The sequence below is a fragment of the Trichosporon asahii genome (genome assembly GCF_000293215.1).
Source record: "Trichosporon asahii var. asahii CBS 2479 unplaced genomic scaffold scaffold00017, whole genome shotgun sequence".
Classification (NCBI taxonomy): Eukaryota; Fungi; Basidiomycota; class Tremellomycetes; order Trichosporonales; family Trichosporonaceae; genus Trichosporon; species Trichosporon asahii.
The window spans coordinates 414,185-442,049 of NW_014040907.1; the positions used below are offsets into that span (position 1 = coordinate 414,185).

Genomic DNA, 27,865 nt, shown 5'->3' on the forward strand with positions numbered 1-27,865 from the left:
GCCCCTCCTTTGAGCAGCATGCCCCCGACCTCGTCCGCACTCGCCATGCCGATCCCCCTGTCGACGGTATCCTTCACGCCGCCGCCGCACCTGTCTCTCGCCGCGATTCTCGCCCTCGGATCCATCGTGTTGGGCCGTACTGTTCTCCTCCTCTGGTCCCGCCTCGGAGGCGGGACATTCGACGCGACGCTCGTCGAGCTCTTCGCTCGCGAGAAGCTCGACAAGCTTGCTCAGCCCGTTCCGTACAGCGTCAAGGACCTCGAGGCAGAGGCTCTGCAAGCCGAGGCCATGCAGAAGCTCTCCAAGGCTGAGAAGCTCGAGAAGCCGGCTGTTCCCCCACGACCATCCCCGAAAGCCAAGCCGGAGCGAACCCAGGTCCCCGCCGATGTGTATCTGACAGACGACGAGATCATGTCCATCCTCTACACGTCCGCGACGTTCCGCGAGTCGACAAGCGTCCTCGGTTACGCCCCGGATCCCCTTCTCCCGCCGCTGATTGAGGTGGACGAGGAGTAAAAGAAAGCGAGCGCCGCGGGCGTGAGCACACGAACGCAGGCGTCGACCACTCGAGCCCGATCAGATCGCATCCAGATCGGATTCCATCATCGAGCTCGCCTCGCCACTTACACATACACCCATTCCCTCTCTCTACGGATCCGCCATCGAGTCATCCAGCGAGCACGGCATAGCATCACAGCACGCAGCATTGCATCGCATCAAGCATTGTATCCACAGTTGTATCACCACACATGTAGCATAGCATAGTCGACCACTCGTCAGAAGACAACATCCCCATTATTTTTCTTGGTTAATAGCAATTATGAATTTGTGATTAATCCAGAAGACCGAAGCGAAGCGAGGTGACAATTGAACTGACCATATTGACTTGACTCGGCGCCCGTCTCCTGGCACGCGCAGGCTCAGGCTCGCGGGTGCTCGGCCGCTCGGGTCGAGCATGCTCGAGTCAAGTGACTCATGGATCTCCGAGTCATCCCGGATGTCAACAAGCGGGCGCCGGAATGCATACATCTGCAGAAGGATCGTGCAGCAATGCATTCTTTGTCCATGACAGGCATGACAGGCTCGCAATGACCATCGCAGCGTCCATGGATCTCGTCGACACGTCAGATGGACGCACGTACTTGGCGTGGACACTCGAAATAATTTCGACCAGCATGGTCCATCACACTAAGAGGGGCGTGGATGCGCGCTAGCATCAACGGCGAGGTCTGGCCAGCCTGCGTCTCCTGCAAGCTGCATGATTGCAGTCCACAGCGTGCATGCACGCTGATGTTCGATCGTGCCATTTCCCACACCGAACACCAGATAACGGCTGACCGTTGCATCGTTCGATCACCACTCGCGCGCGACTCGCCAACCTTGAGTCGCTGCCGTGATGCATAATGTTCCCGATTCGGCACTTTGTTCCAACTCGAGGATGTATTCAGTTCTCAACGCTGCCGTGACGGCACGCATGGCGCAGCACCCGAGGCGGAAACCGACCCACCGGTGTCGCCCCTCGACCCCTCTTTATTGTCCGAGACTAGTGCGACTAGTGACGCTTAGGCTGACTAGGTTGAAGCAGGCTGGCTGTCAGGCAGCCACGGCACGAGGCATTCATGCATGGAATGGAAAGAACGACTGCGGAGTATACCCCTCCGCTCCCGGCGGTGCCTCTGGCGCCTCTGCGTCATGTCCCCTATGTCTCGCTTGACGTAGACATCCACGACGCGCAAGTGCGTCTCATCTCGCAGTCAGCAGTCTGCAGCCATGCAGCCATGCAGTATAGAATCATTCGAAACCGCGGCAACGCGGATTGCTTTGCAGCAGGTCGCAGCAAGTGGAACGATGCATCTGGAGATAGGTGGAACGAGCGTGCCTGTGTGTCACCACCCAAGCCACCTTGCTATCGACCCATCGCTCCCACACTCAAGCCACGAGCGTTATGCATCACTTCATGGCAACCGGCCGGCTCTTGCATCGTCATGGCTGTCATTGTTCTCACCGGCGTGATCGTGCTACCCAGCTCTTACTGGATTGTGACCTTGCTAGGTGCTTGCTTCAGCCTCCCGTTCAACAGCTCACAGTGGGTCAGAAACGGAGTAGGAACGGTCCGTCCCTGCGGTCTGCGCTACGGCGACACAGCCTCGGATCAGCGCCGCAGTCAACACCGCCTCCGATATCGACGCGTCAGCATGCCTCAGCCCTGGGTCCGCCTTAGCCTCATTATGCATTCAGTAGTGAGTGCAAGTGCATTAGCTCGGACGTGCCCTTGCACCGACAACGCCTGCGGTACCTTCATCGCTATCTGTTTGGAGACCCCGCCCTGCGGTACTGGTACGCGACCCGCTACACGCTACACGGAGTCCTGAAACCAGTGTATCAGTCCTGAAGCTGCGGATCAGCATTGCCTGAGACGCGCGCAGAAGCCAAGAACAACACGACTCGTCAACGCCGATAAGCTTCACTACTTCCGACCCACCACGATCGCTGTTGAATCGCTGCTGATTACCGACTTCTCGTTCAGGACCGCCGAAACTGCATCCTGGAGTCCCAGGACTGCAGCACACCTGTGCAGCTAGTGGTGCGGAGCAAAGAGACGGTGCGAGCGCGCCGAGCTCGCCGACGTTGCGGCGCCGATTCCGCGTGCGTTCGCGTGGGCCCGCCTCTGCCGCGGCAACGAGCGATCTTTGTGTTGACGGCGGCATGCCCGAAACGACGGTCCGGCTATCCGCAGATACGGCTGCGAACTGCTTGGCAGGGAGCCTAGGGAGAGAGGTCCGGACGACCTGGCAGTTTGACACTCGAGGGCACACTATCAACGCCTCGAGGACAAGGTCTCCTCAACAGTTCACACAACGCGCGTCGACATCCAAACCCTTACCTTCCAGTTCCACACCAGGACCATGCATGCTATGCTAAGAAGCTTAGCGGGTTGCATAGCATGCACGAAGCGACGGAATTCCCATTCGGAGACTCCATTCGGGATTCCCGAGTCGTCATGAGCTCGAGAAATAAGCGACAGAGGCGAGCTGACATCCAGGTCAACTGAGATTGGATGCTGACAAGAGCTGAATTGACCGACCATCGGTGTTTTCTTGTTGACTAAAACTTTCGGATTTGCTGACGAACATCTACAGGCGCTGTCATCGACACCTCGTCATCCACAAGACGGAGGTGCATACGCATTGCTCCCCTATTGCGTTGGGGAGTTGGGAATGAATGGAGAATGGTCTGGTGACTACCCCACCTTGTTCGGCTGGAGGTGATGGAGTCGGCTGCGTCGCTTGCCCTCGGCTGCGAAGCGACACACCTGCTGACGAACTCCAACTCATGCAATCACCCAGAGCCTCGTGATACAATTCAAAACAGCATGCGTACGGCATAGGCACAGCTTGGCCCGGACCAGAATAACCCCTTGACAAGCCTGTTTATCAATGCCAAGAGAAACGTGGAGAAACGTGGGTCTGGCGACTGTTATCGGAGTTGTCTTCAGGCCAGTCGGACTTACAGGCAGTCAGTCGGACACCTTTACGTTCCGCTCATCATTCAGCTGATGTCAACTGCCGCCCCGCTGCCGATGGGAGTGCCGCATGAGGGCCACAGGTGACCCCCACCAGTCTCCCGGCCTCTTACATTGTGCAAATTTGATTGCAGGCGTGTTTGTATGTTGCCGGCCGCCGAGCTCGGCATCCCATCGGCACCCCAGATCGATGTGGCGTTCAGCGCCACCATCCAAACCCTCGCGAACCCTCCCTCACACGACCCTACCCACCCACTTCTGGACCGACACGGACCGCCTGGACCTCCTCTATCTCTCCATATCTCTTACAGATACATGGGAGTGTATGCTGGCGCTCGCGAGGGCCAAAAACGTTCTCCGCCAGGGAGTCGAACCCTGCTCTATCGCGTGCTTTCTACGGTCCTGAGAACTGGAAGAGGCAGAGAGTCTCTCTCTTGAGAGGCGATTATACTAACCGATATACTAGCGAAGAGGCTGTGATGGGGAGCGAGCGATGGGCAGTCGACGGCAGGGCGCTCACGCTGCTGACGGAACGGACAAACGAGGGAGACGGCACGAGGTTTGAGCGGAGAGGGCGGCTGCAGAGTACCAGCCAGTCAATCCTCGGCCGGAGACGCTGGAACGATGAGGAAGGGCGGGCAAGAGGACAACGCTGGTGGGCGGCAGCGCCGCTCGCAATAGTAGGGAGGTCCCCGGTCTGCGATGGGTGCGGAAATGCTCTGGTTGTCCGCATCTCATCGGATCCGCTATGGCGAGCCTGCTTAGCCTCCATGACGGTCGAACGCGTCCTACCTTCTTCCCACCGTTCATCGTTCGGAGCCCCTGCCAGAGACATGCAGTCGTGCTCTGCTGGCCGTTGGAGTGCGCACAGACCGGCAAGAAGCAGTCAAGGGCCAAAAGCATTCTCCGCCAGGGAGTCGAACCCTGCTCTATCGCGTGCTTCTGACGCTGCTCGAGGAGCAGACGAGATCAGAGACTCTCTCTTGAGAGGCGATTATACTAACCGATATACTAGCGAAGAGGCGCTGTTGCTATGCTCCGGCGACGGCGGGGTCTCAGCTGGCGGGGTCGGAGCAAGAACCAGCGTTGTGAGGCGTCGGGAGACAGATGGTCGGAAACCGTTGGAGAGCTGCAGAGTATTGCGGGTGGGAGATGGATTGGTGAGTGTGGGGTTCGCTATGAATTGGGGCGTCACGAGTGTCAGTTTCAGATGATCCGCCACCACTGCAAGGCTCAGCTACATGTTGTGACTCTCTCAGGATGGTTCCATCTCCTTGACGCACCCCTTGCAAGTGTGCCACACGGTCTCCACCGCATGCTTTAGCCCGACCTTTGGATCTAACTCATCGACTATCTCCTTCTGCTTCACGGCAGGCTCGCTTGGAGTACGCATGCAGACGTGCAAGCCGCCTGAGACGTGACCTTGGAAGGAGGGTTAGACCCAGATCTTGCGGCCTTGACTTCCCACAGATCGTACATTGGTCCGGCTGTCAGGCTGAAACGAATAGGAGGTGTCAGCCCGAGTGCAACAGGAGGCTCGGGTGAGGCAAGGGGTCGGAGAGCGTTACACACGGTCCGTGGGTGTTGATTAGTGAGGAGTGTTAGAAAGGGTGACGAAAGCAATGCAGATATAAAGAGGTGCGATTAGTAACAACCTACCCTAGTTAGGAAGGCTTCGAGAGACCACGACTGTTGTTCGACGAAAGTCGCCACGTCCGAGCCTGGTCTTCCAAAGTCCAAGACCCATATATGCACGAGGGACAGCCTTTCGAGCTTACTACCAGTGTTGCCCCAGTGCCAACTGGCCAGTGCGTAAGATAGAGACCCCTGCCGCGGTCCGATCCCATCAGGGCGGGGTTTAAAGTCTCGCTCAATCATACAAAGGGAGTCTTAGAAACCTGCTTGTAAGTGATTGACCACCCACCCCCTTCCCCTGCGTCACGCTCACCCCTGCTAGAACTTTGAACATCACGAAGTGCTACTGGAAAGATCGGCGCGTTCTCAACGCACAGCCTAAGCTGCAGTGGATGTAGAGATCGTGATGTGAAGCCCAACGATAATCCGCTTTGGCGCTAGAAACTCGGAATGCGGACCGCCCCAGTCGCGCGTGGTCCAGTGGCCAGACCCCGTGAGGAACGGCGCGCACAGACGCGCTGCGTCTCCCGCTTCTTCAGCACTCAGCATCATCGACTTTTCTCCTGATCATCCCATGTACACCAAAACAGCGGTCTCTGCAGCATGACCGTCTCTCTTTCCTGTTCTCGCGGCATCAAACAATTATAGGTCGCCAAGGAGAACAGGAACGACAGGCAAACAGCCGTAAATAGACCCGCGCATCGGTATCAGCGACGAATCACAGGTTTCAGCCCAACCGGCGCGTTACTTTCACCGCTTTCTCGCTCAGGCGGATCAGCGACACACCGCCCACCGCGCACCCGGCTCAGCGGCCATCGCTCGTCCCCGCGCTCGGTGCACCCAACTGCCTGAAATTGAGGCTGCCATGCTTTCCCCTGCACCCTCGCAAAGCCTCGGGCTGTGCCGCATCCCCGCGAAGCCCAGAAGGAACAATGGGAACGCCCAGCGCCAGGGTGCTCGAGCGCGATCTGAAGATCTCACCGCCTGAGGCGGAGACGCGTCTCCCTCACTGTTGCAACCACGGTCCCACCGCTTCGTCGCACCCTCGCCTCCAAGCGACTCTATGTGCCTTCCCAGCTGATAAGGGCTGCTGTGGACATCAGCATGTTCTGACCTTTTCAGCTCACCTTGACTTCTCACATTCAATCACCATCGCCTAGTTCTGACTACTACCTCAATTTTCTCACTGGATGGTTGGAACGGACATGACCTGTGAGCTTCCTAGTTCGCTCGAGCTTACCGGCCAGACGCTCGAGACTCTTCAGACAATGTCAGTGTCTGGTCCATGGACGACGATTACAGCGGTGGCTGGTGGTGTTTCCCTGTGAGTTGAGCAGCTGGGTGGTTAACAACTCTAAGCTGACACGCAGTGGTGAGTTATCGCATTCCAGGCGTAGTTCAAAGTCGATGTCGGCTGAGGGAGCGAAAGCCTGGCGATGTCCTTGCTGCCGAGCATGGTCTCCGCTTCGCCTTACCCTGAAGCACACAGCTAACAAAAGTGGATCGCGCAAGTCACCATCTGCTTCCCGCCCCGTCGAATACCTGAAGCCACTCGCGCCGGTGTCTAAGCAGCCTGACGGGGCCCGTCCCATGTCCATGGGCCCTCGCCGTGCGAGCGGCGGCATGCCGATGCCGGACGGCTACCTCGTGTCGACATTACGCCGCCAACAACAGATGTCCGTCGGCCCGAAGGGAGGCCAGTATCTGTCGCCGAACTATTCTCCACAACCCACGATCGTGTGGAACGGCGCCGCGCAGGCTGCTGAGGCCGCGGCCCGAAGGGAGGCCAGTATCTGTCGCCGAACTATTCTCCACAACCCACGATCGTGTGGAACGGCGCCGCGCAGGCTGCTGAGGCCGCAAAGCAGAAGGGGAACACCGATTTCGGCCCTGGGTCCAACACGAGTCCGTCGGGGTCGGTCAGGAGCTCGAAGCGCGGCAACCGCAACAGCGTCGGCCCGCCACCGTCCAGGTCTAGCCGCCTCGGCAGGCCTGCTGGATGGGATGAGGTCATTGCCCCTATTGAGGAGAAAACCGAATACGGCAGTACCGCCGAAAACAGCGTCAAGTTCGCTAAGGGCGGGCAGGCGGCGATGCCAGTGATGGCACAGCGATGAGCACGAACGACCTAAACGATGGCGGATCAGGGCCATGAGCGTGACGGTGATCGTGTGATGATCTTCGGTGTGCTCCATTGACGGCTATGATCCAGGGCGGCAGGGCTTGGCGACATCACTTTCGAGTTGTATTATGCAGGACGATACCCACGCTAGTTCACGGACCAACGGACATCTCCTACGTCACTGCTCGCATCGGAGGTCGGACATCCACACTGGGGCGGGAGCTACGTTGCTTCCCCGTGCTACGGAATGCCTGCACCTGGACCATTGGGTGGCGAGCGAATGTTAGCTGGCCGATAGTGGTGGGAAGATGGGTGTTAGCGCCACGCTAATGACTGACGATCATGAGGTCACTGACGCCGAAACGTTCAAGTCCAGGATGCTCGCGTGCAAGCTCCCCCACGCACCCATTGGCAGGCCAGCATGAATGCGACATATCTGCCTTATGGCTGATGACGGAAAGGCAGGATAGAAGCAGAGCAGCTGCGGACTAGTGACGAAGCACACGAGCGATCGACGAGTTGGCTTCGGTAACCACTGCGCCGCTGGCCACCATAGGCAGCACTAAACCTGATCTCTGCCGTATTCTCTGCCGACTTAGAATCCGTTACGGACGTTGGCTATCCACAGCCAGCGCATACATAACGATGTCCTCGGCTTCTTCGACTGCTCCATCCGCTCCCCAACTGCCCTTCGGTCACGAACATCCATCTGCGTGCTCTCGACTCATCTTACTCTCACCTTCCGAACAACCCTTGTGCCCTCCTTCGCCCGACTTTATCCCCTGCTCTCAGCATGGCCGTCTCCTCTGCCTCCGACTCGATGGCGGTCATCGCGTTCCTGGTCATCATCTGCGGGACGCCGGTGGTCATTCTCATCCTCGTCGGGTGCATCTGGTGGGCCCGACGGCCTCCCCGCTGCCTCCAGTGCTCATACCGGCACCTCCCCATCCCCGCCCGAGTCGAGTGTCCGTACGTGCGCAACCCGCCCTCCTTCCTGCGGTGGTTCACCTCACCCCTGAACGCGAGCAGCGACATTGAAGTCACCTCCATTGCTTCAGTCTTTCCTATCCGCCGCTCACGGAGAGCGAGGCGGGAGGAGAGACCCGACGAGGTCCGCCCCCGCCGCCTGACTACCGAGGAGATGGAGTACTGGATCCAAGAGATGGCACCGCCTCTGCCCGTCTATCTTGAGCATTTGCCGGCCCACGAGATCCTCATCGAACGTGACGGGTGCACCTCCCCGACGCCGAGCTACCGATCTCCTGCGCCGAGCTACGTCTCGCCCCGCTCCTCGCTCTGCCTCGACTACATGGGCGACGGAGTTGCCGCACCGCCCAGCTCTCCTGTCGTCATGAGGACTGTCGCCGCCGCCGCCCGTGCGGAAGCCTCCTCGGGTGCGCCATTGACTGCCCTCCCTCCCGCCATCACGCGCAAGTCGATGCGCACTCTGCAGCGCGGACGCTGGTCGTCCACTGCCTCCATCTAGACCCCTGATAGATCTCTGCTAGACGCCTTCTATCTTTGTTGTACGCATATATCAGATGAAGCTATACACGCTACGCGCGCGGCGGCGTTAACGCCTTCGCTGAGGGCTTGAGGCGCCTGACCACCACTGAACGAGATCCTCAGCGCCCCAAGCATAATCATCATGAGTTGCACCTCTTGATCACCCGATGGCTTAGCCGGGTTTCTGGAAGGTAGCAGTGTAACAGAACACATCCGGCAAGACCTTGTAAAGCCTAGCAGCCACTGCTCCAGATCTGCGGTGGACGGACCCCAATCATGAGCCTTGCTGACGCGACGCAAACAAGAAATGCCCTATGGCTCAGTTGGCTAGCGCGTGGAGCTGTTATCCGTAACATACTCCGAGGTCCACGGTTCGAGCCCGTGTGGGGCAGCAAAGCAACTCCTTTTGTCCCTTTTACATTCTCCTTTCATGTTTTGACTCAAAGAGACCGAGAAAAGTGGAAGAATCGGGGGTAGGAAGAGCTGGCTCTGGGTGGTGATTGGCACTCACGGGGAAAATTTCGAACAAAGGGGAACAAAGTGGAGGTTTCAGGGTAGTGCCCCTAGCGCCGTTCGGCGTTTCAGCGCTTATCGGCCTGGGACTAATTGCCGTGCCTCGTGTTCATTGTCGAGTTCATTAACGAAGCTGTGCTACGCAAAGCGGAGGACATTAGGCAAGGGGCAGACAGGGAGCAATGTAGATACGACAGGATGGATACATGAATATATATAGTCTATAATCTATGCACAAGTAATACAGATCGTCCACTTCTACGTCGTTTCAGGCCGTCGCCTTCCTGGCCAGCTTCTTCCGCATACTCTCGCCCTGCGACACGGGGCGGCCCATTTCTGGCCGCTCGGGGCGGTGCTCGCTCTCGCTCCTCTCGATTCTTGACTCGGCGCGCGGAATAACCCCAACGACGCCGAGCACGCTGTCCCTGAGGCTCGTCCTCGAGCTGTTCCTCGACATCCTGGCCGAGCCGCCCGGCGACCTGCCGCCGCCCACGCTCCCGCCGCTGTTCCCACTCGCAGCATCCGTAAGCACCTCCTCCGTCTCCTGCGTCGGGAGCAGGGCGGAAGTGCTCTCCCCATGCTGGTGTGAGACCTGTTGCGTCCTGGCCGTGAACACTGAGCGAATAGAGCTCATGCGGGAATTGGCGGGACTGAGGCGGAAACTCGCATTACGCTGGAGGTGCCGCCTGAGGCTCGAGTTGCCGAGGAGCTTCGCGCTGCTCTCTCCTATGATGCGGCGCGCGCGGGACGTGCGGACCTCGGACTCGTCCTCCTCGTCGCTGCTCGTTGAGACGGACCAGGTGCTGCTGGCCGCACTGAGGGGACGCTCGGGGTACTTCTCGGGGCTCTTGGGGCTCTTTGTCGGGGAGCGCGGAGCGGGGGCCGAGTGCGTGCTGTGTGCGTGCGAGAGCGCGCTGTGCACTGCCACGCTGCCTGGTGCGGAGCGCGCACCCCGGGGATAGCGGAAGGAGGACGGTGAGGTCGGACTCGTAGGGCTCATCTGCATCGGCGAGGTGACGCGGCCATGGCCGTGGGAGGAGGACCCGTGGATCTCGCTCCAGGTCGGGGGATGCTCGGGCCAGGGCGTGTCGTCGTATGTCGGCGCCAGGGACAGTGTGTCCGTCTCGAGCCGCTTCAGGAGAATCTGCTCCTCCTCGGCAGCGTCGGGCTTGTACATCGGCAGCGTGGCCACGGACGTCCCGCTTTCCGTGCGCCGGAGCGCGGCGAGGCGGCGCTGTTCCCGGATCTCCCGGCGGCGCTCGCGATCAACGGCAGTCGATGGGGCCGACGTGGTCGTGGAGCGATTCGGAGCGACAGTGGGCAGAGGCGGTTTGCGTGCAAACCACTCTGGGCGCTTGTGTTTGAAGTACTGCTGTCAGCTACGTCGAAAACAGACCAGCGACAGACGTCGTCCACATGGGAGAGTCTGGGAGAACTCACAAAGTACGTAGCGGCCAGGACGATACCGACACCGAGCACGATGGGGAGCGCGATCGCGACGCCGTTCGTCGCCGACCCGCCCGACTCGGTGTGGACCGGGGCCGGCGCCGCGGTCACAGTGACCGGATGGACGCCGCTGATGGAGGCAACCACAATATCTGGCGGTGGCAAGCTCTGGCGCGGGATGTGCATGGTCTGTTGTGTTGAATGTTTGCTCTGTAAGCTGAAGTTGGTAACGAGCGGAGTTGTGCCAGCCGGCGGCAAGTTGATGGCGCCTGATGGCTGATGGCGATGCGCAGGCGGTCAGGGCGGAGGGTTGTTTTCGTCGAGACAGTTCTATTCCCGTTCTCTATCGTACTGTCGTGCTGTCGCTGTCCGTCAAGGTTCGTATCGCTAGTCGCTTCGGCGGTGAATTTTAGGATGCAAAGTAAAGAGTGTGTGAACGAGAGTGACAGCAGTGGACGATACAGCGTGGAAGAGGACTACGGCGACGAAGAAGCACCGCTTCGGCGATCAGTGCACGCCCAGCTGTGCTGGTGGAGGCTGGTTGCCGCAGCATTAGGCACAGTGACATGTTCCCTTGGCGTGCGGGGCGTTCCAAGGGCGGTGTCTCAGACGAACGTCTCGGCCTTCGATCGCAGCTGCACGACGGGCGCAGCGCAGCACACGACGCAATGCACTGGGCATGGCCAGACCTTCAAGGGATCGAGGGATTGGCGGTAGGCATGACAGGTTGCTCGTTAGGCGTGAGACGCTTGGCGGCGATCGGCAGTCTGGGCGGTGAGAGATGACTACGCAGCAGCGCAGCAGCCTACGTGTGCAGTGCAGAATGTAGGGTGGTGGAGGTGTCGTGCGACACGCACACTGCATACGGCGTACGCAGTCTGTGCCCTGTGCCATGTGTCAGTTGTGCCTCCGAGTCAAGCACATAAAGCACACTGCGCACACCTCAGGCCGCAGCATAAGAAGTCGAGTGGCGACGGGGAAGACAGCCGTTTGGAACTTCTACCTTCGGAGTATTCTTCATTCTACCCAGCGCAACCTGACGCATTTGTACTGGCAGGTGACAAGGAAGTAGCCGCATAACCGGCTTCTGACCAGTTTCACGTTTGTTCCAAGCTCGACGTCACTACCGGTCGTCCAGTCAACATCACAGGCTGCTGGCGCCGGCCGGTCCTTCGTCTACCGATACGAGGTAGTTGAGTCAGTGGAGATCCGGGATTGGTCCACAGGTCCTAGATAAGAAAGTGGAGTCGGGCTTGCCCGAGTCGTATCGGTGCCGTGGCGTCAGTTTCGAGTAAGCAGCCCGGCGGCAGTTGCGCCGCTGACAAGCTGACAACATTTCTCATGCAAAGATAGCGGCGGGAAAGCAATCCCGGGCCAAACGGCCTGCATGTTATTGGTGGCAAGCAGTTGCCGTTCAGAGGTACGGACGGATCTCAACTCATATCTTGATCACGGGGACAATCACGGGCTCACGAACTCCTAGGATCCCGGGATCCTAGGTTCGGTGCGGAGGAACACGGGCGCCATTGACTGTTTGGATCTCCGTTCAAGGAATCCAGCAGCGGCTTAAGCCAACGCACGTGAAGAGCACTGGAGCAGAGCAGTGGTGAGACGTCAGTGGAGCGAAGGGAAGACGAGTACGGCATCTATTCGGTCGTCACCGATGGTCAATCCTCACATTCCGCGCTAATCAGGTACGCCGTAGGTCCGCATGCACCGCCGCAGAGAGCCCCGCTTGCGCTGACTCCCAGTAGAATGGGAGCTGCATCGCCACTTGGCGATCTCTTCCTCCGGTTTGCTTGGCTAAGCATGACTCAGCCAGTCAGTCACCTTCCTATCTTTACTATCTCTGCATCTGTAACTGGCGGCGAGCGGCGGATTGAAACCTCGTTATAGCTGTTACATTATAATCTCAGGAACCTCATTAGATCTACTAAGTACAGTGATTTGCTATTTTGGTACAACAGTCTAGTGGTACAAGATGTTACAAGATTAGAGCACAGATTAGAAGGCGATTAGGAGCGATTAGGCGCCGCAGTTGCGCTCGATAGGCATACCGGGCTGGAGGGGACAGGGGAGGTGGCGGGGGTGAGCGTTGTTGCCCTCGGCGCAGGAGCAGGGGGCACAACCACAAGGGAACTGGGCCTTGTGGCCGAACCACGTAGCGTACATGCTGGGCTTGAGGCTCGCCTCGATGGCAAACTGGAGCCTGAGAGCGTCGCAGATGTCATTGCGCGTGGGGGGCTTGAGGGTACGGCTCGGGCGGCGGTGGCTGGGGTTGCGGCTGATGGGCTGCGAGGCCGGAGGCGAGGCCGAGAGTGCAGCCGAGAGAGAAGGGCTGGAAGGGGAGGGCAGCGCAGGGAGAGGACGCTTGGATGGCGAAGCCGGGGTACCGAACAGCTGAGCGCTGTAGGGCGTCTGGGGGTAGTCGTCCTCGTAGAGCGTTGAGTGGGTGCTGGTCGGCGAGCCCCAGAAGCTGGAAGGGGGAGAGGAGGCGATCGACTCCTCATCACTGAGCGAGCGCTCGCTGGCGCGCACGACAGCGCTGTAGGGAGGAGGAGGAACGGGAGGCGGGACCCGCTTGCGCGCAGCGTCGAAGTCGGTCACGATCCGCGAGGGAGACGGCGTGCGGCGCGCAGCGCCAGAGGTGGGGCGGGAAGCCCCGGAGCCCGAAACCTTGGTGTAGCTGTTGCTGGTGGCCTTATCATGTCAGCTATGGTTCCTCGCCTGGAGGAGGGCCCGACTCACAGTAGAGATCATAAAAGGTGTTGAGTTCGTGTTAAGAAACAGAGTCGTCTTGGAGGATGCGTACAGTGCGGTCGATGGTCATGCAGGCAGCTGTCGCTGAACTTGGTTGAAGCCGGACTTGTGAAGTCGTCGGGTGTGGGTGTTCTGAGGAGAGAGGAAGAGGTGCTTGTGCGTCGTTGACTCAGGCCCTAGTTGCATACCGCCGGGTTTATGTATCTCATCTCGGCGCGCAACTGGTAAGGTATCCGAGGCGTCCGAGGTGAGTGACGAAAGGAGGCGATGTCTTGGCGTAGATTATCCAGGCGGCGGACTCGACGTGCACCCGGCGCGGCGGCCCAGTGTCGGCGGTCTGGAGATATTCCGGAGTTGCTGTAGCGCAGCGTACCTAGTACCTGACGCCACTCTCAGCGCTGGCGAAGGCGCTACGGCGTACGGCCGAGGCACCGAGGCATCTTGAATGATGCGTATAGGGTCCGAACAACGAGGTACGAGCGTGCCGCTGTGTCATCTCGAGCTTGCGCGAGATTCAGCATCAGGTAAGCCAATCACGGCCCGCCCTCGCTCCACCGCCCGCTTGCGTCGGCAACGTCGCGACAGACACGATAACATCACGTGCTGTCGGACTCTTTTGACCAGTCAGAGCTCACCGTGGGTGAACTACGTGTTCTGGATGAACTTCTGGGAGAACTTGGACGGCCGCCATCTGCGGACTTCTCTTGCGGACACGTGCCGCTGGTACGCACCGTAGCGCCGTCGCATGAGCCCGAGGCCTGCAGACCTGAGGATGAGACTTTCCGATCCACGGTGCGCTACTTATTATACCAGCTCAGGGCTTCTCGCGGATGCCTCGGTGAGCTACCAGCTAGCGCAACCTCGCATGACCTCATTCATCTCTATCAGACACTGTTTGGCCTCACTCCAGAGCACTGGACCAGGCGGGACACAAGAGGATCGTCGTCGGATCGTCAGTTCCTAGTCTGAATACTAACGTGAGCAACACGGGGAATCTCGGACCTGCATCTGAAGGAGCAACACAGAGGCACCAATGAGTCAGTCACCTAGCCACCCGGACCCGGGTATGACTCGGGCTGGGCTGTACCACGGGGACGCTCCCAGCAGCCACCCGTGCATACGGCTATCTCGCTCGAAATCTGGCGCACGAACGTGTTTCGCAGTGTTGAAGCGTGTCAGTTTTGAATATGTGAATCGAACACGCTCCGAGCCGAACCATGATGGCATCGCCCGGTTGAGTGATGACCGTAGGGAATAGACTTCCCTACGCTTTGACTCCACCGCCTCGGCGTCAGATACTCGGCAACTAAAGAACACCGGGCACCAGGTGGTCATCTGACATTACTCTCAGCGATAGCGCGAAGCGTGCTCATGCGCCGGCCGAAGCTGCCTCGACTGATACATTGGGTGATAATATAGATTACAACTGTGCAAGCTTCACAACTGGGCGGAGCGAGGGCGTCCGCGCTGCTAGCTGTAATGAAAGGGAGTGGGGGGAGGAAGTGCTCGGCTCGGAGCTGGATTCGGGGTAGGGGAAAGTAAGAGTGATAAACGGCGGGTTGTGAGGACTTGGACTGTACATGCGGCGCGGACGCCGAGACGCAGGTATGGATACTGCGAGGAAGACGTCTACTTGGAGGCGCCGAGCTCCTTGGTCTCGCTCTTGGCCATCTCATCCTGAGGGTAGGCAGGGGGAGGAAGCTCAAAGGAAGAGCGGAGCGCGGTTCCCGTGAACAGCTGCTCGTCGAGAGACTTGGGCTCCTGGTAGTACGCGGGCTCGGGCGTGCCAGGGAGATCGATGGTGGACGAGGACAGCGAGCTGAAGTTGCGGGCACGGTCGGCGAGCCAGGCGGTGGTGCGATCCTTGCTGGAAAGGCTGCTGGGATCAGCTTGTTCCGCAATATGAAAAAGCTAGAGTCCTGAGAGCGCGTTTATTGTCCCATATGTACGCAAGTACGACGGCATCGCGTGCCACACAGGTGCCACGCGACCACAAGCCATGTAACACAACTTCCACGTCGAGTGCAGTACTCACTCCTCATTCTGCTCGAAAGCACGCTGGGCCCTCGATGCAGCGATCTCGGCCTGATCGGCCTTGCGCTGCTCGCGCTTGGCGCGGCAGCGCGCCCACATCTTGCGGGAGCCGTTGGTAGCCTGCGCGACAATCATGATCTGGAGGGTCAGATAGAGTGCAAAAATCTTGTCGCCGCTCCAACTGGGGCTAGAGGACTTACCACGAGCAGAAGACCAAGGACAATGCCGAGGACCATCCCGGCGATCTCACCCGGGGAGAGGTCGCCGAGCGAGCGGCCGGAGCGGTGGGGCGCGTCGGTCGACTCAGAACGCCTGGCAATCGGGGCGGCGAGGCCGAGGGTAGCGGTGACAAAGAGAAAGATGATGAGGCTGAGCATGGTGTTGGTCGAGTTTTCTCAGGAGGCTGAAGGAGTGGTGAGGGAAGTGCTCGAGGTTGTTCGAGCCACTTGAAGGTCGAGATGAGGGAGTGTAAGGAAGAGAAATGATCGCGAGACAGATGTCTGATCGCCTGTCGCCTACTGCTCGTGCGCTTGGGGCAGTTGAGGTGGTGCTCGCCCCCCAAGCTCTGATGAGGAGAGACACGTCCCAGAGAGAAAGGCGGGTGCCGGGGTCTCGCACGAGGCTTGCTCCTTTCGGCGTTTGGGGTTGACTGGGAAGGAGACACACAAATGTCGTGTCTGTATGATGGGGCTACGTCTTTTGATCCTGGGAAGCTGGGAGCTCTGAAGGAGGTGTGAAGGCTAGTGCGAAAGTACGAAGACGTCTGTCGAGTGTGTAGAGGTACGTCGGGTGAGTGAGAGTATGCAAGAGCAAACGAGAGCTCCAACTGGTTGGGCGCTATCCTTTCTATGATATCAACTAGTTACTGCTTCAGACGGAGCTCATCTTCTCCATGCGTATCTGCTCAGGGCCGCATGCCAAGCCATGCGAGGCGTGACAAGATCGACCAAGACAACGAGACATGCCGCGATGTAGGCTGCCCAACAGCGGCTTAGAGCGCAGCATTCAATCAATCAGGATCAGGGATGGGGCACACGACCCACGCGGCATGAGTGAGGCAGGACGATCTTCTGCCAAGTCACTCGAGCCGGGCCCAGAAGGAAGCGCGAGCGGGGCGCCGAAGACTAAGGCTCGGCGCTGAATGTGCTTGTCGGATAGTACCGCAAGCAACTCACCTGCCTCGGGCTGCAGCCTGCCGAGCCAGCCGAGGCCAAGAAACGCCTTGGCTCATGGTCCCTGGACCCGCAGCAGAGATCTGGATGATCTAGGGTCACGTGCGCCGTAAGGTTCAGTCGCTGGCCTTATCGTTCTCCTATCAGCCCCTGAGCTCCGGATTCCACGCCTAGCCGAGAGAGCCGACACCGCACCGCCGCGGCCGCTCCGCCTCCGTCGACGTCACACTCCGAGCTAGCCGAGATGGCGGCGGCGTGGAGCGTAACGTCCGGCGTCGCCCGGCTACGACTTCCCGGCGCCGGACACTTGAGCCTTGGCCGAGCCATGGCGGAGCACGTCATCTGACTGACCGGCTCCGAAGGACTACGCTGCTAGTCCGCTGCCGAGAGCTGTGCCAAGAAACTCGCGGTATGAGGTGCACGTGCAGAACAGCTACAGGTACTTGGTTTCATCCTCACTGACGGCCTTGGAGCTCGTGCGTTTCACGGCTATCTTATCCGGACCGCCCTGAAGATCACGGACCGAACGTTCGGCCGTATCGGGCGTTGAGGCTTGGTGTGAGGACTCGTTTGACAGCAGGCCGCCTTATATCCTTGCTGCATTAAGTGGAAGGAGCTTGTGCGAGGCGTCGTTCAATGTAGGGGCACAGGATGATAGGTGATAGTAGTCACATGAAACTCATATTATAGGGACGTCTATCTATCTATCCATCGCATTCCTTTGTTTTGGTTTTCTGGATATTATGGGATAACGAGTCGATTACTGAGTCCATTGTCATCGTACGCATCAGCGCACACCTTGGGCCGCGAAGCGGCAGAGACTGGCGGGCGCTCTTGAACTGCTGAAGAGGAGGCCCGCGCCAGACTCACATCTTGCCGGTACGAAGGGTACGCTCCTTGAACTCTTCACGACGATTGTCGTGGGCCGGAAGATCGGGGAGGACTGAAAGATCAGACCATGGCTCGCGAATACTCTCGGAACAGGAAGGACGGCTAGCGATAGGAGAGGGATCTACGTCGATCGTGGACTGGGCCAAGAACTGAACGGCCTTCTCCTCTTCTTCAGCGGCCTGAGTGAAGTCGTAGAAGTGGGGAGTGGGGCGGGATCCGGTAGCGGTAGCATGGCTGCCCGTGATGTCGTCCTGGGAGGAGACGCAGGGAGTACGACGGTGCTGCATGCCCGAGCGAGGACGAGGGACTGGATCAGGGACCGGAGGTGCGGGACGAGAAGACATAATCTCTCCGGGCGGGATGAGACCGTTAGATTTGCCGTTGGCAGGATAATGGCCAGACGAAGAGCAGCTAGGGCTGACCCCGCTGAACGTCTGAGCGAGCTTGTCTTGAACGGGCTGTCATCAGCACTGTCACTATCAGGTCAGACCGGGGCGGTGACCGTTGACACTTACAGTCTTAGCGTTGGTCGCAGTGGAGTCGAAGGAGTCGCCGCAGGTGGTGTTCGGGCGTGGAACCGAGGAGTCCGGACGAACGGCACGGCCAGTCTGGTACTGGGCAGCGTGATCCCAGAAGCGAACTCGGCGCTGCTTGTCACCCTTGCCTTGAGCCGTGTTGAGGATACCCTTGATGCCCGAGTCACTCGCTGAATTGTACGCAGTCGTAGGCTTGGTACCATTCTGGCCGCCCGAAGAGCACGCGACACCAGACGAAGTGTTGCCAGGGGTGATGGTAAGGTCGAATTCAGAGGTCGAAGGGGCACCAGCATCAGTCATGGGAGCAGCCTTGCCCGAGCCGATCACATAGCCATTCTTGGGGCTTTCAGGAATGTTACTCCCAATGTTTCCGGAGTCATTCAGGCTGGCGGAGATGGGCACGTCCAGAGACTGGGTTTCAGGACTTGCGTGACGGTCGTTAGCAGGCGCTGATTGCCCGATGCCCTCAGAACCAGGCGACTGGGTATGGGTATCGTTCTGGTTATCCGCAGTCTCTGCAGACGAAGGGATGTAGGGGGGCGGACCGCGACCAAGCATACAGCGAATAGCGGCCAGATCGTCATCCCAGTTAGACCGCGGGCCCGGGGCATCAGGAGGCGTGGCGAGGGCGGGATTTTGCAAGGCGATGGGAAGCCTGGAGTCACTTCTGCACTGTCAACGCTGAAGGCATGAGGAGACCATCGAAGGAAGGGTCCTTCTTCAGTTTTCTTTGCTCGGAAGCAAGACTCACGAGAAGGTTGAGTAGCTTGAAATTGAGCTGGAGCTTGAGTTCAGGGCGCTCGACTCGGATTCGGAGGACGGAGGGTTTAGACCGTTTGCGCCATTGTCGGGGGCAGGGGTGCCGTTGGAGCTACGGCGCTCCTTGAGCCAGCGGACGGTCTCAAAGACGACGTAAAACTGGCGTCAGTATACTTGTTACAGGATTGCGTAGAACCTACGGCGGCGAGAACAAGCATGTGCTGCCAGTCGGTGATAAAGAACCGCAACTGCGGATCAAAGGGAAGAGGAGGACGGCGGTCTCGATGGCGTCGGCCCCGTTTTGGCTTGTCACTTGCGTCGGTATGGATGGGATGGGCTTCCACCAGCACAAGCTTCAGGAGGAAGATCGCGAAAGCGACGAGAACAGAAGAGAGGGGGCGCATGGTGGTGCCGGACTGGAAAGTCGACCAGCCGACGATGGTGTTGACAGTTGCACTGGGGCTGAGGATCCTGCCTTTATAGCTTCGTCTTCCGAGCACGTCAACCTTCAGAGGGGGCGCTACTGCGAGGATACTCGCACCCGTAGCACCACGGCGGTGCTGCGTCTGACTGTTCCACCCGCTCCGGACAAGTGCCTGGTCCTCCTACGACGCACGACGTCCCATATCGCAACAACGCGCTGAGATTTGCGACAACCTGTCCATGTATATAGAAGAGGCGAGGTTCGCACGACAACACAACACACAATACGAGATCTCTTCCCACCCGCTTTGACCTCCTTGGCGCGAGGAAGGTGCAAAGAGTACGCCCCTCCGTCCGACCGACGCGCGCCTCCCACCGGCGTGGTCTCCTTTGGGAGAGCGGCAACGTGGGATGTTCCCGGGTAAATGCAGACCATGAGGTGGGTGCAGTTTTTGGGTACTCACAGGTCTGTATGCCGTTTCCTGCTCTGATACCTTTCACGGGACTGCAGGTGGAAAACTCGTTCCGTCTCTCGCGATCATTTGCGTTTCCCGATAGAATGTCACATACGTTGGAGCAATACAGACCGCACCGTGACCAGCTTTGCAAAGGGCCAATCACTATGTGCTTTATTTCAAGCAATCTAACTCAGAAGACGCCGCACTCCGTTCCGTTCCATTGCTTTCGAACGAGCGCATCCCCCGCTACATTTACACCCGCCACACGTCATTCCGCCTGTCCCGCTTGGGATATGACGCCTATAAGACATCGATGCATACCAATCTCAAGGGACTAAAATGAACTTGAAGATAATCATGGAATTCCTGCTGCATGAAAGGGAGAATGCGCTGAAGGACTTGGACGTTGGGATCGCGAAGCCGAAATTCGAAATTTGCTGGCAAACGCCACTCGGCTAGGACGATCAGGCCGATGTGGACCATAGCGAGGACAGCACTGCAGAGCCGGGCGCTAATCCACCTGCCAGGCCCAAAAGTCTCGGAGTAGTAATGCAAGGGTTGCAGGACTAATCTATTGATGTACAGCGCCAGGAAAAGTCCGTAGTACCACTGCAGTCAGGATACTGGCGGCGGTTGTGTCCAACTCACTGAGAAGAACCGTACGCAGAGCTGAAGAAGCACCGCCGGGTCGCGAGACGTCATTAACCATTCTTTGATCAGAGAGGCGACGAGAAGAGTGAGAGAGTGGTAGAACTTTCCCTCTAACGACCAGTGAACGAGGTGAGGGAGGGCATGGAAGAAGACGCCATAAAGCGCCCTCTCAGTGTCGCGCATTGCGATGCGGTAGGCGCGCAAGACCGGGGAGCCGTAGCAGATAAGGAAGACAAAAGAGATGACCGAAAGACGGAACTCTTTCATGAGAAACTGATAGAGAATCTCAGAGGCTGAGGGCATCTTGGTGATTGTAGGAGGCAATGGGGGTGAGGAGTTTCGAGTTGATAAGAATGGGGACAGAGAAAACGAAGGTGAAGTAGTCGACGCATTCAAGCTTTGTCTCGTCTCCTCATTCACACTGGTGCACTGGTTGCGAGTCGTGCATTGTCCAGCCCGCTGGTGGGGTGACGGCTGATGTGCGCCCGCGAACAACAGACACGCTGTGCACTGAGCGCGTGTGTGGCGGGTGCGTGGCCCCTTCGAAAGTAGCAATGACTGCTCAGCACTCAGCCTACGGCTTTCAATCCTACGTCGAGCATGCAGCGAGTCGCTCCTATCTGTATGCAGCCAGTAAAATCCATACACATTAAAGCGTATCATCGTCCGTTGACATGGTTACAGTGAACTGATGGATTGAAATGCAGCGAGGCACCGGGCTTCAGGAACACAGCGAACGTGTCCTCACACAAACCACCTGGCTTGGACTGTGGGGAGAGGTGGGGGAGGTTGAGAATGGCGGTATGGGTTGACGGGCTGAGGTGCCCAGTTTTGAACACGAGGGGTGGGCTTGGGAAGGGTGCCGGTAACAGCACCAATGAGGACGATTTGGACCACAACGATAAAGTGAGCCGTCACGGCGCAGAAGCAGAAGACGAGGAAGTAGATCAGAGAAAGTTGGCAAGCGATAATGAAGCGGTGAATGAACCTTGCGAGTTTGGCGTTCATCCTGCTCGGTAAGTCACGTTCGATAGCGCCGCGCTGCTACTCACTTGAGGACCGCGTACAAGTGGGAGTATGAAGACGAGATGGAGAATGGCAGAATGAAGAGGTTGAACTGCATCCCGTCTCGTTTGCTGCGCAAGTGAGAGTGTTTGAGTGCGAGAGTGCGAAAATGCAGCAGCGCTTATTGCAGATGCTGCTTTGTGAAATGAACAACCTGACGCGCGGGCGACCGTTGGCTTCAGGGGATAAAAGCAACATGCCAGAAGCGTGAGAGATCACAAACTTAACATACAGTAGCGGCTGCCAGATGAATTCGGTGCAGAGCATCGAGCAGCAGCGCTTGCTAAGCTACAATACACTCTACAACGTTGACACCGTTGTCCCTTCAGAATGGTACAGACTCATCCCTACGTTTAGCCATGCTTGGATCCTGGCCCACCTGGACAAGGTGACTCACGAGTTGCGACCTCCAGGAGAACTGAGCGTCTCGAGGGGCGCGTCGGAGATGCCAGCATCGTGTGAGGGCATGTAGGTCCTTAGGTTGTGAGCTATTGCAGCTTCCGCAGTTGAAAGGCATTGGAGACTCACCGGTTACGCCTGCCAGGGATCATCGTGTTGTCCCCAAAGTCGGGGACTTCGTCCTCGCACCTGAACAATAGATCGATGACGCGAGCGGGAAGGAGGTTAATGGGCTCGATTAGGAAGAGGATGTTACGGCTGATCGTGAGCGTGGTCTAGAGGCTGTCTAAAGAGCGACGAGTTCCAGTCCTTTATCCTCGGAACGCACCGTACTGAAACGACCTGGCGGTCGACAAATGCACTCATAGGATCCAAGAGGACTTCAAAGACCAGTTCGCAATAAAGAACGACGCAAAATTCCAGTACTTCGAAGAGGTTGCGGATAAGTATCCACCACGCGAGCCTGAGCCGCGCGATGAACAACGTGATCGAGGCAAAGAATTCGTAGCCGAGCATCTTCGTCGGAGATCTAATGAAAACTGTCTTGGCGAAGATTGGACTGAAGGTGATAAGGACACGACGTCGCCTGAAGGCTGGAGGCTTTATGGTGCAAAGCACACGGGCAAGCATGGGCAGCGTGGGAGCGAAAGCGATGGACAGGCTGGCTACGAGATAGGCAAGCGGAGGGTAAATGCGAGGGAAGCACACAAGCGACGCAAGAAAACGTGCCACATCGAGGCCGCCGAGCACTAGAAGGGGCCAAAACTTTCGCATACCTTCCGCTCCTCGACTTGAAGTGTCAGTCACCATGACTGTGACTGTTCTAGGTAGACTCGAGACTTGCGACGCTGTTGTGAAGACTGCTGCACCCTCTCAAGAGTTGGGATTTTCCCACCTACCTCAAGTATCAGCCGGGCCGAGGCTCGCAAGCGTTGTCTTCGGACGTTCTCGTGGTGTAGTGGTTATCATACTCTCTTAGGGTGATCTAACATCTTGAGCTTTGCCTCCAACTGTCTTCGGACAGCGATTGGGAGTGGCCCCGGGTTCAAATCCCGGCGAGGACCTTTTTAGCATCTCCTGCTATTCTTTACGCTTTTGGGACCCCCAGGATGCTTTCGGAATGGAGAAATATGGAGGGACGAAGGGTGGACGTACGGCGGAAGAGGAGGGATTGGTCCCGCAGCAAATCGCCAGACTTTTTCGATCGCCAGGCACGCCACGGTGGAGGTCCGCAGCGGAACCAGAATTTCTCCCGGACCTCAAGGGCTCCGGACTGTCGGACGTTGGCTGGGTGAGAGGAGCGGTGGGAGCTTACGGCGAGAACGAGAGAAGCAAGTAGGAAGGGCTGCCTTTATGAAGACCTGGGCTGCAATGATACGAAGATTGGCTGGCGAATCACGAGCTTGAGGATTGTCCCCAGCTGTTGATGATGGTCGGCTAGTTGGCCCTGCAAATCAGTCCCTTCTGCGCGATGATTGATCTGATCTCTCCTGATAGCTATGAGCTGCGATGCAATGCATGATGACTAGATTTCGTGAAACTCTCTACCAAGACGACGCGGAGGCGGTGCGCTTCATGACCTTGTCCCAGTCGAGGTTCTTGAACCAGTCACGGGCAAAGTCACCACGGCCGAACACACCGTACCGGTCGCCGAGGTACGCGTGCTCGTAGAGGTTGCAGACGGCGAGGGGCGTGACCTCAGCGGCACCACCACGAACCGGCTTAACAATACCGGCCGCAAGGGGAGCCGACTTGGCGGCGTCCCGCTTCGCCGGCTCGGCGGTCTCGGCAGCGGGGGCCGAGGAGCCGACGCTCGACGGCGTTCCGTAGACCGGGACGGTGCTCAGGCGTCCGCGCTGCTGGCGCATCGTGACCAGGAGCGTTCCGGAGCCGAAGGTGGGGATAACGTCGAAGTCGTTGAGCGAGTCGCCGGCCTTGACGAGCTGACTGTTAGCTTCTACTCACACTGTCTGAAGCTGGCAGAGGTTCGTCTGATTCCAACAGTCGGCTCCAGAAGCGCGCGGAGGTTCTTCGACTCCCTTCATAACCTCAGATAATCAAGGAGTTTCAAAAACAACGATAGCACGCTTCAGGACGAACATCAAGAGCCACGTTGAACTCACCCAAAGCCATCCGCTTCCCGCCATGCCGTCAGCCGTGGCAGCCACCCGGTCCTCGAGGTGCTGGAAGTGCTCCGGGATGGGCTTGGGGGCATCGGCGTTCATGCCCTCGAGGTAGTACGAGTTGTTGATGAGCTGGGAAGCGTAGTTGAAGGCGAGCGAGAGCGTGGGCTCACGAGCAGTGAACGACAGGAGGTCGGTCATGTCGAGCCTGTCGTTGTCCCACTTCTGCCTGATCGAGGTGAGACCGGGGTTGTCTGTAGTTATGGAAGCACATGATCGGATGTGTTTGACAAGCGATGAGGTCAAGTAAAGGAGGGCATCAAGGGATCACGTCAGACGTCCGAGGGTCGGTAGGATATCGCATGCAGCGTCGGCGAGCATCGTTGGCAGCGTCCAGAGGGAAGCACGAGCGTCAGCATCATTCCCAATCTGTGTGTAAATTGACTTACTCCGGACCTCCTGCGAGAGACGCTCCCACAGTCCAGCCTGCCACTCGTTGACGCGGTCCATCTGCTCCTTTCCGACAAAGCCATCGATGCCGTTGAGGACACGGAGGTCGACGCCACCAACGGCGCCCTGGGGGCGGGGAGCGGCGGCGGAAGAGATGATGCCGCGCGTAAGGCGGGGGACGAGGCGAGCCATTGGTCGGGACATGGTGTTCGGCGAGATGGGTGCGGTCTGCAAGCTTCCAGCTTCGAGCTTGCTGCTGTTGCAGAGCGTCAAGAAAAGTCAGGCCGTTCCGAAACATGCGGCGTGACACCGTGGGAAAGTCGCCCGGAAGTCGCCACCGTGGGAAAGTGGATTCTTCAGTTGCATCTTCTCCAACACTGACCCAAAGGCATTGCCCGTGCTGTTTGTGTTTCGTCGTCACACTGATACCCCGGCATGGACCTCATTCCCGAAGGCAGCAAGGTCGCGTGCGTGAAGAAGGTCACTGATACAGGCTGACAGTAGCGTCTCCGCCAGCGCCCCTGGCACTTCGCGCAAAGCTCTGATCGCCGATGACGATGAGGCGTGGACCGCTCCTTCCAGCCCCGCTTTCGTCCAGCTCAAGTTTCCCTCTCCCGTTGATCCAACACGGATTGCCCTCACTTTCCAGGGTGGATTTGTGCCCACCTCTGTTGCTGTGACAGCGACGACGGAAGCTGGAGAAGTTACGGGCACTGTCTACCCGGAAGACAAGAATGCGCGCCAGATCCTGGAGTAAGCTGTTTGCAAGGCGCTGAGCTGACCGCAGGCTGCCGGAGATGAAAGGTGTCACTGCATTGCGTCTCGACATGAAGAGCAGCACGGACGTTGGAGGACGGATAACGATCTATCGCGTCGAGCTGCTCTGAGTTCAGAGGAGGGAGTGCTTCATTGTAACACTGCATCAACATGCACGAGCCATTGTAATATATGATCTCTGACGGAGCTGACCTTTACTAACCATATTCAGAGTACTGCATATCTTGACATCTAGCTTTATACATAGAAACATATCACAACTTGGCCTTATTCCTGACCCAGGCCCTTCCGCCCGTCCGCCTGACCCACTCGTCCGCGACCGTTTTCTTGATCGTCGTCTTCTGAATTTTTCCGTTCGCGTTGCGGTCAAGATCGCCCTCGTAGATGACACAGATAACCGGGCGGGCAGCGTAGCGAACCATTGGCGCGACAAGCTCGAGCACCTGCGCCTCGGTCAGGTTCTTGCCCGGAGCAAGGGAGACAGCACAGCCGACAAGCTCCCCGAGCACCGGGTCCGGAACTGCGACAGCAGCAACCTCTGCCGTCTCGGGGAGGGAAGCGAGGGCATTTTCGACCTCTGCGGAGGCGATGTTTTCGCCACCGCGGATGATGATGTCCTTCTGGCGGTCTCTGATCGAGAGCCAGCCCTCCTTGTTGACGGTGCCCATGTCGCCGGTGTTGAACCAGCCGTCCGGCGTGAGGACTTTGGCCGTCGCCTCCGGATTACCGTAGTAGCAGTTCATGACGTTCGATCCACGGGCCCAGATGACGCCCATCTCCTCTGGGCCACACTCGCGGCCGGTTTCCGGGTCGATTATCTTGATGTCGCAGATGGGGACTGGCGGGCCACAGCTCTCCGGGTTCTCGAGGTAGTCGCGGCCAGTGAGCGCGTTGTGAAGTCCGTTTGTCTCCGTCAGACCCCAGCCGTTGCTGACACTGAGACCGGGGAAGCGCTTCGTGAGCGCCGCCGCCATGCCAGCCTGAATGGGGGCGCCGCCGGAGGACACGGCCGTGAACATGCGCTCCTTCGGGAGGAGGGGAGACTGGAGGATCGCCTTGGTCGTGGCCGGCACGCCGCCGAGGACGTTGACGTTGTACGCCTCGATCAGCCTGATCGCCTCCGGCACACTCCAGCGCTTCATGAAGACAATCTTGGCTCCCGTAGTCATTTGTCGCGTTGTCCAGGAAATGCACCCCGTAACATGGAAAAGCGGCGCGGGGACGAGCATGCTCGCCTGCGTCGGTGCCGGCGTAGTCGCCTGCTCGTACGTCGCACCCGCACGAAGCATAGCGCGCAAGCTCGCAAACGTGCCCGAGACGTAGTTGTGCAGGGCGGCGCGCTGGTTCGAAATGACAGCCTTGGGCATACCCGAGGTGCCAGAGGTGAAGAAGATGTGCCCGTCCGAGTCGGCGTTCATGCCCTCGAGGCCATCGCCCCGCTCAACAGCAGCGATCTCAGCCTTGCTCGGCGTATAAGCCGGAAGGGGCTTAACGCTCCGCCGCAGGTCGGCCGAGAGATGCTCAGTCGGCTCCCAGGTGTAGATCGGGCCGACGCCGGCCGCCTTCAGCTTGTCCATGATCGGGACGAGCTCGGTGATGTAGTCGGCGTCGCCGAGGACGAGGTCCGGCTTCGTGATGCCGAGGCAGTGCAGGGAGGCGTCGACGTGCAGCGTCGAGTTGATGAAGACCGGGATTGCACCGCAGTAGTGCGCCGCCCAGGCTGCGACGAGGAACTGGCTGCTGTTCGTGCCACCCACGGCCACCTTGCTGCCCTGCCCGAGCCCGAGGGAGCGGTACCACGTCGCAAGCCGGATCACCCGCCGGCGCTGCTCGCCGTACGTCACAACCTCGTAGTCCTTCGAGTTCGGCAGAGGAGACACATACATGTCTCGGTCGGCGTACTTTTGGAAACCCATCTCGAGCGCCGCACGGTAGTTGGTCGGTTGCTGAGGTCAGCGCACGCGAGTTCTGTGGACTCACGTTCTTCCATACACGCTGCTTGGCGCCGTTGATGATGGCCTCCTCCATCTCGCCGATGTGACCCGGCGCGCAGAGGATGGCGTCGCCTGAAGTCAGTTCCGCACTAGCGTTGTGGTGACTCACACTCCGCCATCGTCCGCACGGGGTATGCCTTCGCCGTTTGTGCCATAGTGGTAGCCATGGGTTACTCGTCGACTCGTTGAGCGTGGAGAGTAGAGAGTGAAGTGCCAAAAGCTTCCCGTTGCATTTGGGGTATTAACTTGCTGGCTTTGTCTACGCTCGGCATGTCGAGGTGCGGCCGAGAGCATCCCGCACCCACACCAGCGCCAGGCCAGTGGGCTAAACGGGGCATGTGCCTTGGTAATGTGGAGAGCGTGAGCAGCGAAAGACCGAACCCCGCCCAATCAGCCCAGCTTGCGTCAGTCGGCGTCGGCCATGCCCGACTCCAGCGGCACCCCCCGCCCCCAGCATACCCCACGTTGTATGGTGGAGCCCAACTGCAAGCGAACCAGCTGTCCTGTATCAGGCATCACCCTGCGTGCAAGCACAAGGATTTTCCGAACAGGCATGGCAATCTCCCCACCGTATGCCTGCATGTACAAAGATAGAAGGGAGGTGGCCGACTTGCCCCTGCCGGATTGT

General features: G+C 58.7%; 11 protein-coding genes and 4 non-coding genes across 15 annotated transcripts; 6 read left to right on the forward strand and 9 right to left on the reverse strand.

Annotated features, from left to right (window-relative positions):
* Nucleotides 1-18: 18 nt before the first annotated feature.
* Nucleotides 19-516, forward strand: A1Q1_07741 (uncharacterized protein; the record flags this gene model as incomplete). The annotated part of the gene is made up of 1 exon (XM_014326753.1): nucleotides 19-516. One exon carries the CDS (start codon nucleotides 19-21, stop codon nucleotides 514-516), a length of 498 nt encoding a protein of 165 aa, XP_014182228.1.
* Nucleotides 517-3,876: 3,360 nt separating this feature from the next.
* Nucleotides 3,877-3,995, reverse strand: A1Q1_t160. Its single transcript has one exon. It is a non-coding gene; the product is annotated as a tRNA-Glu (tRNA).
* A 430-nt stretch (nucleotides 3,996-4,425) lies between these two features.
* A1Q1_t159 lies at nucleotides 4,426-4,544 on the reverse strand. The gene has a single exon. It is a non-coding gene; the product is annotated as a tRNA-Glu (tRNA).
* Nucleotides 4,545-6,348: 1,804 nt separating this feature from the next.
* Nucleotides 6,349-7,275, forward strand: A1Q1_07742 (uncharacterized protein; the record flags this gene model as incomplete). The annotated part of the gene is made up of 3 exons (XM_014326754.1): nucleotides 6,349-6,482; nucleotides 6,550-6,895; nucleotides 6,940-7,275. The coding sequence occupies 3 exons, from the start codon at nucleotides 6,349-6,351 to the stop codon at nucleotides 7,273-7,275; spliced, it is 816 nt and encodes a 271-aa protein (XP_014182229.1).
* A 798-nt stretch (nucleotides 7,276-8,073) lies between these two features.
* Nucleotides 8,074-8,766, forward strand: A1Q1_07743 (uncharacterized protein; the record flags this gene model as incomplete). Its single annotated transcript, XM_014326755.1, has 1 exon — nucleotides 8,074-8,766. One exon carries the CDS (start codon nucleotides 8,074-8,076, stop codon nucleotides 8,764-8,766), a length of 693 nt encoding a protein of 230 aa, XP_014182230.1.
* A 328-nt stretch (nucleotides 8,767-9,094) lies between these two features.
* Nucleotides 9,095-9,178, forward strand: A1Q1_t149. The gene has a single exon. It is a non-coding gene; the product is annotated as a tRNA-Asn (tRNA).
* A 389-nt stretch (nucleotides 9,179-9,567) lies between these two features.
* On the reverse strand, nucleotides 9,568-10,931 carry A1Q1_07744 (uncharacterized protein; the record flags this gene model as incomplete). The annotated part of the gene is made up of 2 exons (XM_014326756.1): nucleotides 9,568-10,671; nucleotides 10,740-10,931. The coding sequence occupies 2 exons, from the start codon at nucleotides 10,929-10,931 to the stop codon at nucleotides 9,568-9,570; spliced, it is 1,296 nt and encodes a 431-aa protein (XP_014182231.1).
* A 1,839-nt stretch (nucleotides 10,932-12,770) lies between these two features.
* A1Q1_07745 (uncharacterized protein) lies at nucleotides 12,771-13,505 on the reverse strand (the record flags this gene model as incomplete). The annotated part of the gene is made up of 2 exons (XM_014326757.1): nucleotides 12,771-13,445; nucleotides 13,494-13,505. The coding sequence occupies 2 exons, from the start codon at nucleotides 13,503-13,505 to the stop codon at nucleotides 12,771-12,773; spliced, it is 687 nt and encodes a 228-aa protein (XP_014182232.1).
* Nucleotides 13,506-15,134: 1,629 nt separating this feature from the next.
* On the reverse strand, nucleotides 15,135-15,916 carry A1Q1_07746 (uncharacterized protein; the record flags this gene model as incomplete). The annotated part of the gene is made up of 3 exons (XM_014326758.1): nucleotides 15,135-15,381; nucleotides 15,541-15,677; nucleotides 15,740-15,916. The coding sequence occupies 3 exons, from the start codon at nucleotides 15,914-15,916 to the stop codon at nucleotides 15,135-15,137; spliced, it is 561 nt and encodes a 186-aa protein (XP_014182233.1).
* Nucleotides 15,917-17,577: 1,661 nt separating this feature from the next.
* A1Q1_07747 (uncharacterized protein) lies at nucleotides 17,578-20,732 on the reverse strand (the record flags this gene model as incomplete). Its single annotated transcript, XM_014326759.1, has 5 exons — nucleotides 17,578-18,060; nucleotides 18,118-18,805; nucleotides 18,890-19,056; nucleotides 19,098-19,502; nucleotides 20,427-20,732. 5 exons carry the CDS (start codon nucleotides 20,730-20,732, stop codon nucleotides 17,578-17,580), a joined length of 2,049 nt encoding a protein of 682 aa, XP_014182234.1.
* A 441-nt stretch (nucleotides 20,733-21,173) lies between these two features.
* Nucleotides 21,174-22,703, reverse strand: A1Q1_07748 (uncharacterized protein; the record flags this gene model as incomplete). The annotated part of the gene is made up of 5 exons (XM_014326760.1): nucleotides 21,174-21,438; nucleotides 21,482-21,565; nucleotides 21,892-21,969; nucleotides 22,023-22,151; nucleotides 22,222-22,703. The coding sequence occupies 5 exons, from the start codon at nucleotides 22,701-22,703 to the stop codon at nucleotides 21,174-21,176; spliced, it is 1,038 nt and encodes a 345-aa protein (XP_014182235.1).
* Nucleotides 22,704-22,837: 134 nt separating this feature from the next.
* Nucleotides 22,838-22,957, forward strand: A1Q1_t150. The gene has a single exon. It is a non-coding gene; the product is annotated as a tRNA-Pro (tRNA).
* Nucleotides 22,958-23,437: 480 nt separating this feature from the next.
* A1Q1_07749 (uncharacterized protein) lies at nucleotides 23,438-24,670 on the reverse strand (the record flags this gene model as incomplete). The annotated part of the gene is made up of 3 exons (XM_014326761.1): nucleotides 23,438-23,827; nucleotides 24,017-24,270; nucleotides 24,466-24,670. 3 exons carry the CDS (start codon nucleotides 24,668-24,670, stop codon nucleotides 23,438-23,440), a joined length of 849 nt encoding a protein of 282 aa, XP_014182236.1.
* Nucleotides 24,671-24,901: 231 nt separating this feature from the next.
* Nucleotides 24,902-25,223, forward strand: A1Q1_07750 (uncharacterized protein; the record flags this gene model as incomplete). The annotated part of the gene is made up of 2 exons (XM_014326762.1): nucleotides 24,902-24,933; nucleotides 24,983-25,223. The coding sequence occupies 2 exons, from the start codon at nucleotides 24,902-24,904 to the stop codon at nucleotides 25,221-25,223; spliced, it is 273 nt and encodes a 90-aa protein (XP_014182237.1).
* A 274-nt stretch (nucleotides 25,224-25,497) lies between these two features.
* A1Q1_07751 (uncharacterized protein) lies at nucleotides 25,498-27,159 on the reverse strand (the record flags this gene model as incomplete). The annotated part of the gene is made up of 1 exon (XM_014326763.1): nucleotides 25,498-27,159. The coding sequence occupies one exon, from the start codon at nucleotides 27,157-27,159 to the stop codon at nucleotides 25,498-25,500; it is 1,662 nt and encodes a 553-aa protein (XP_014182238.1).
* Nucleotides 27,160-27,865: the final 706 nt, after the last annotated feature.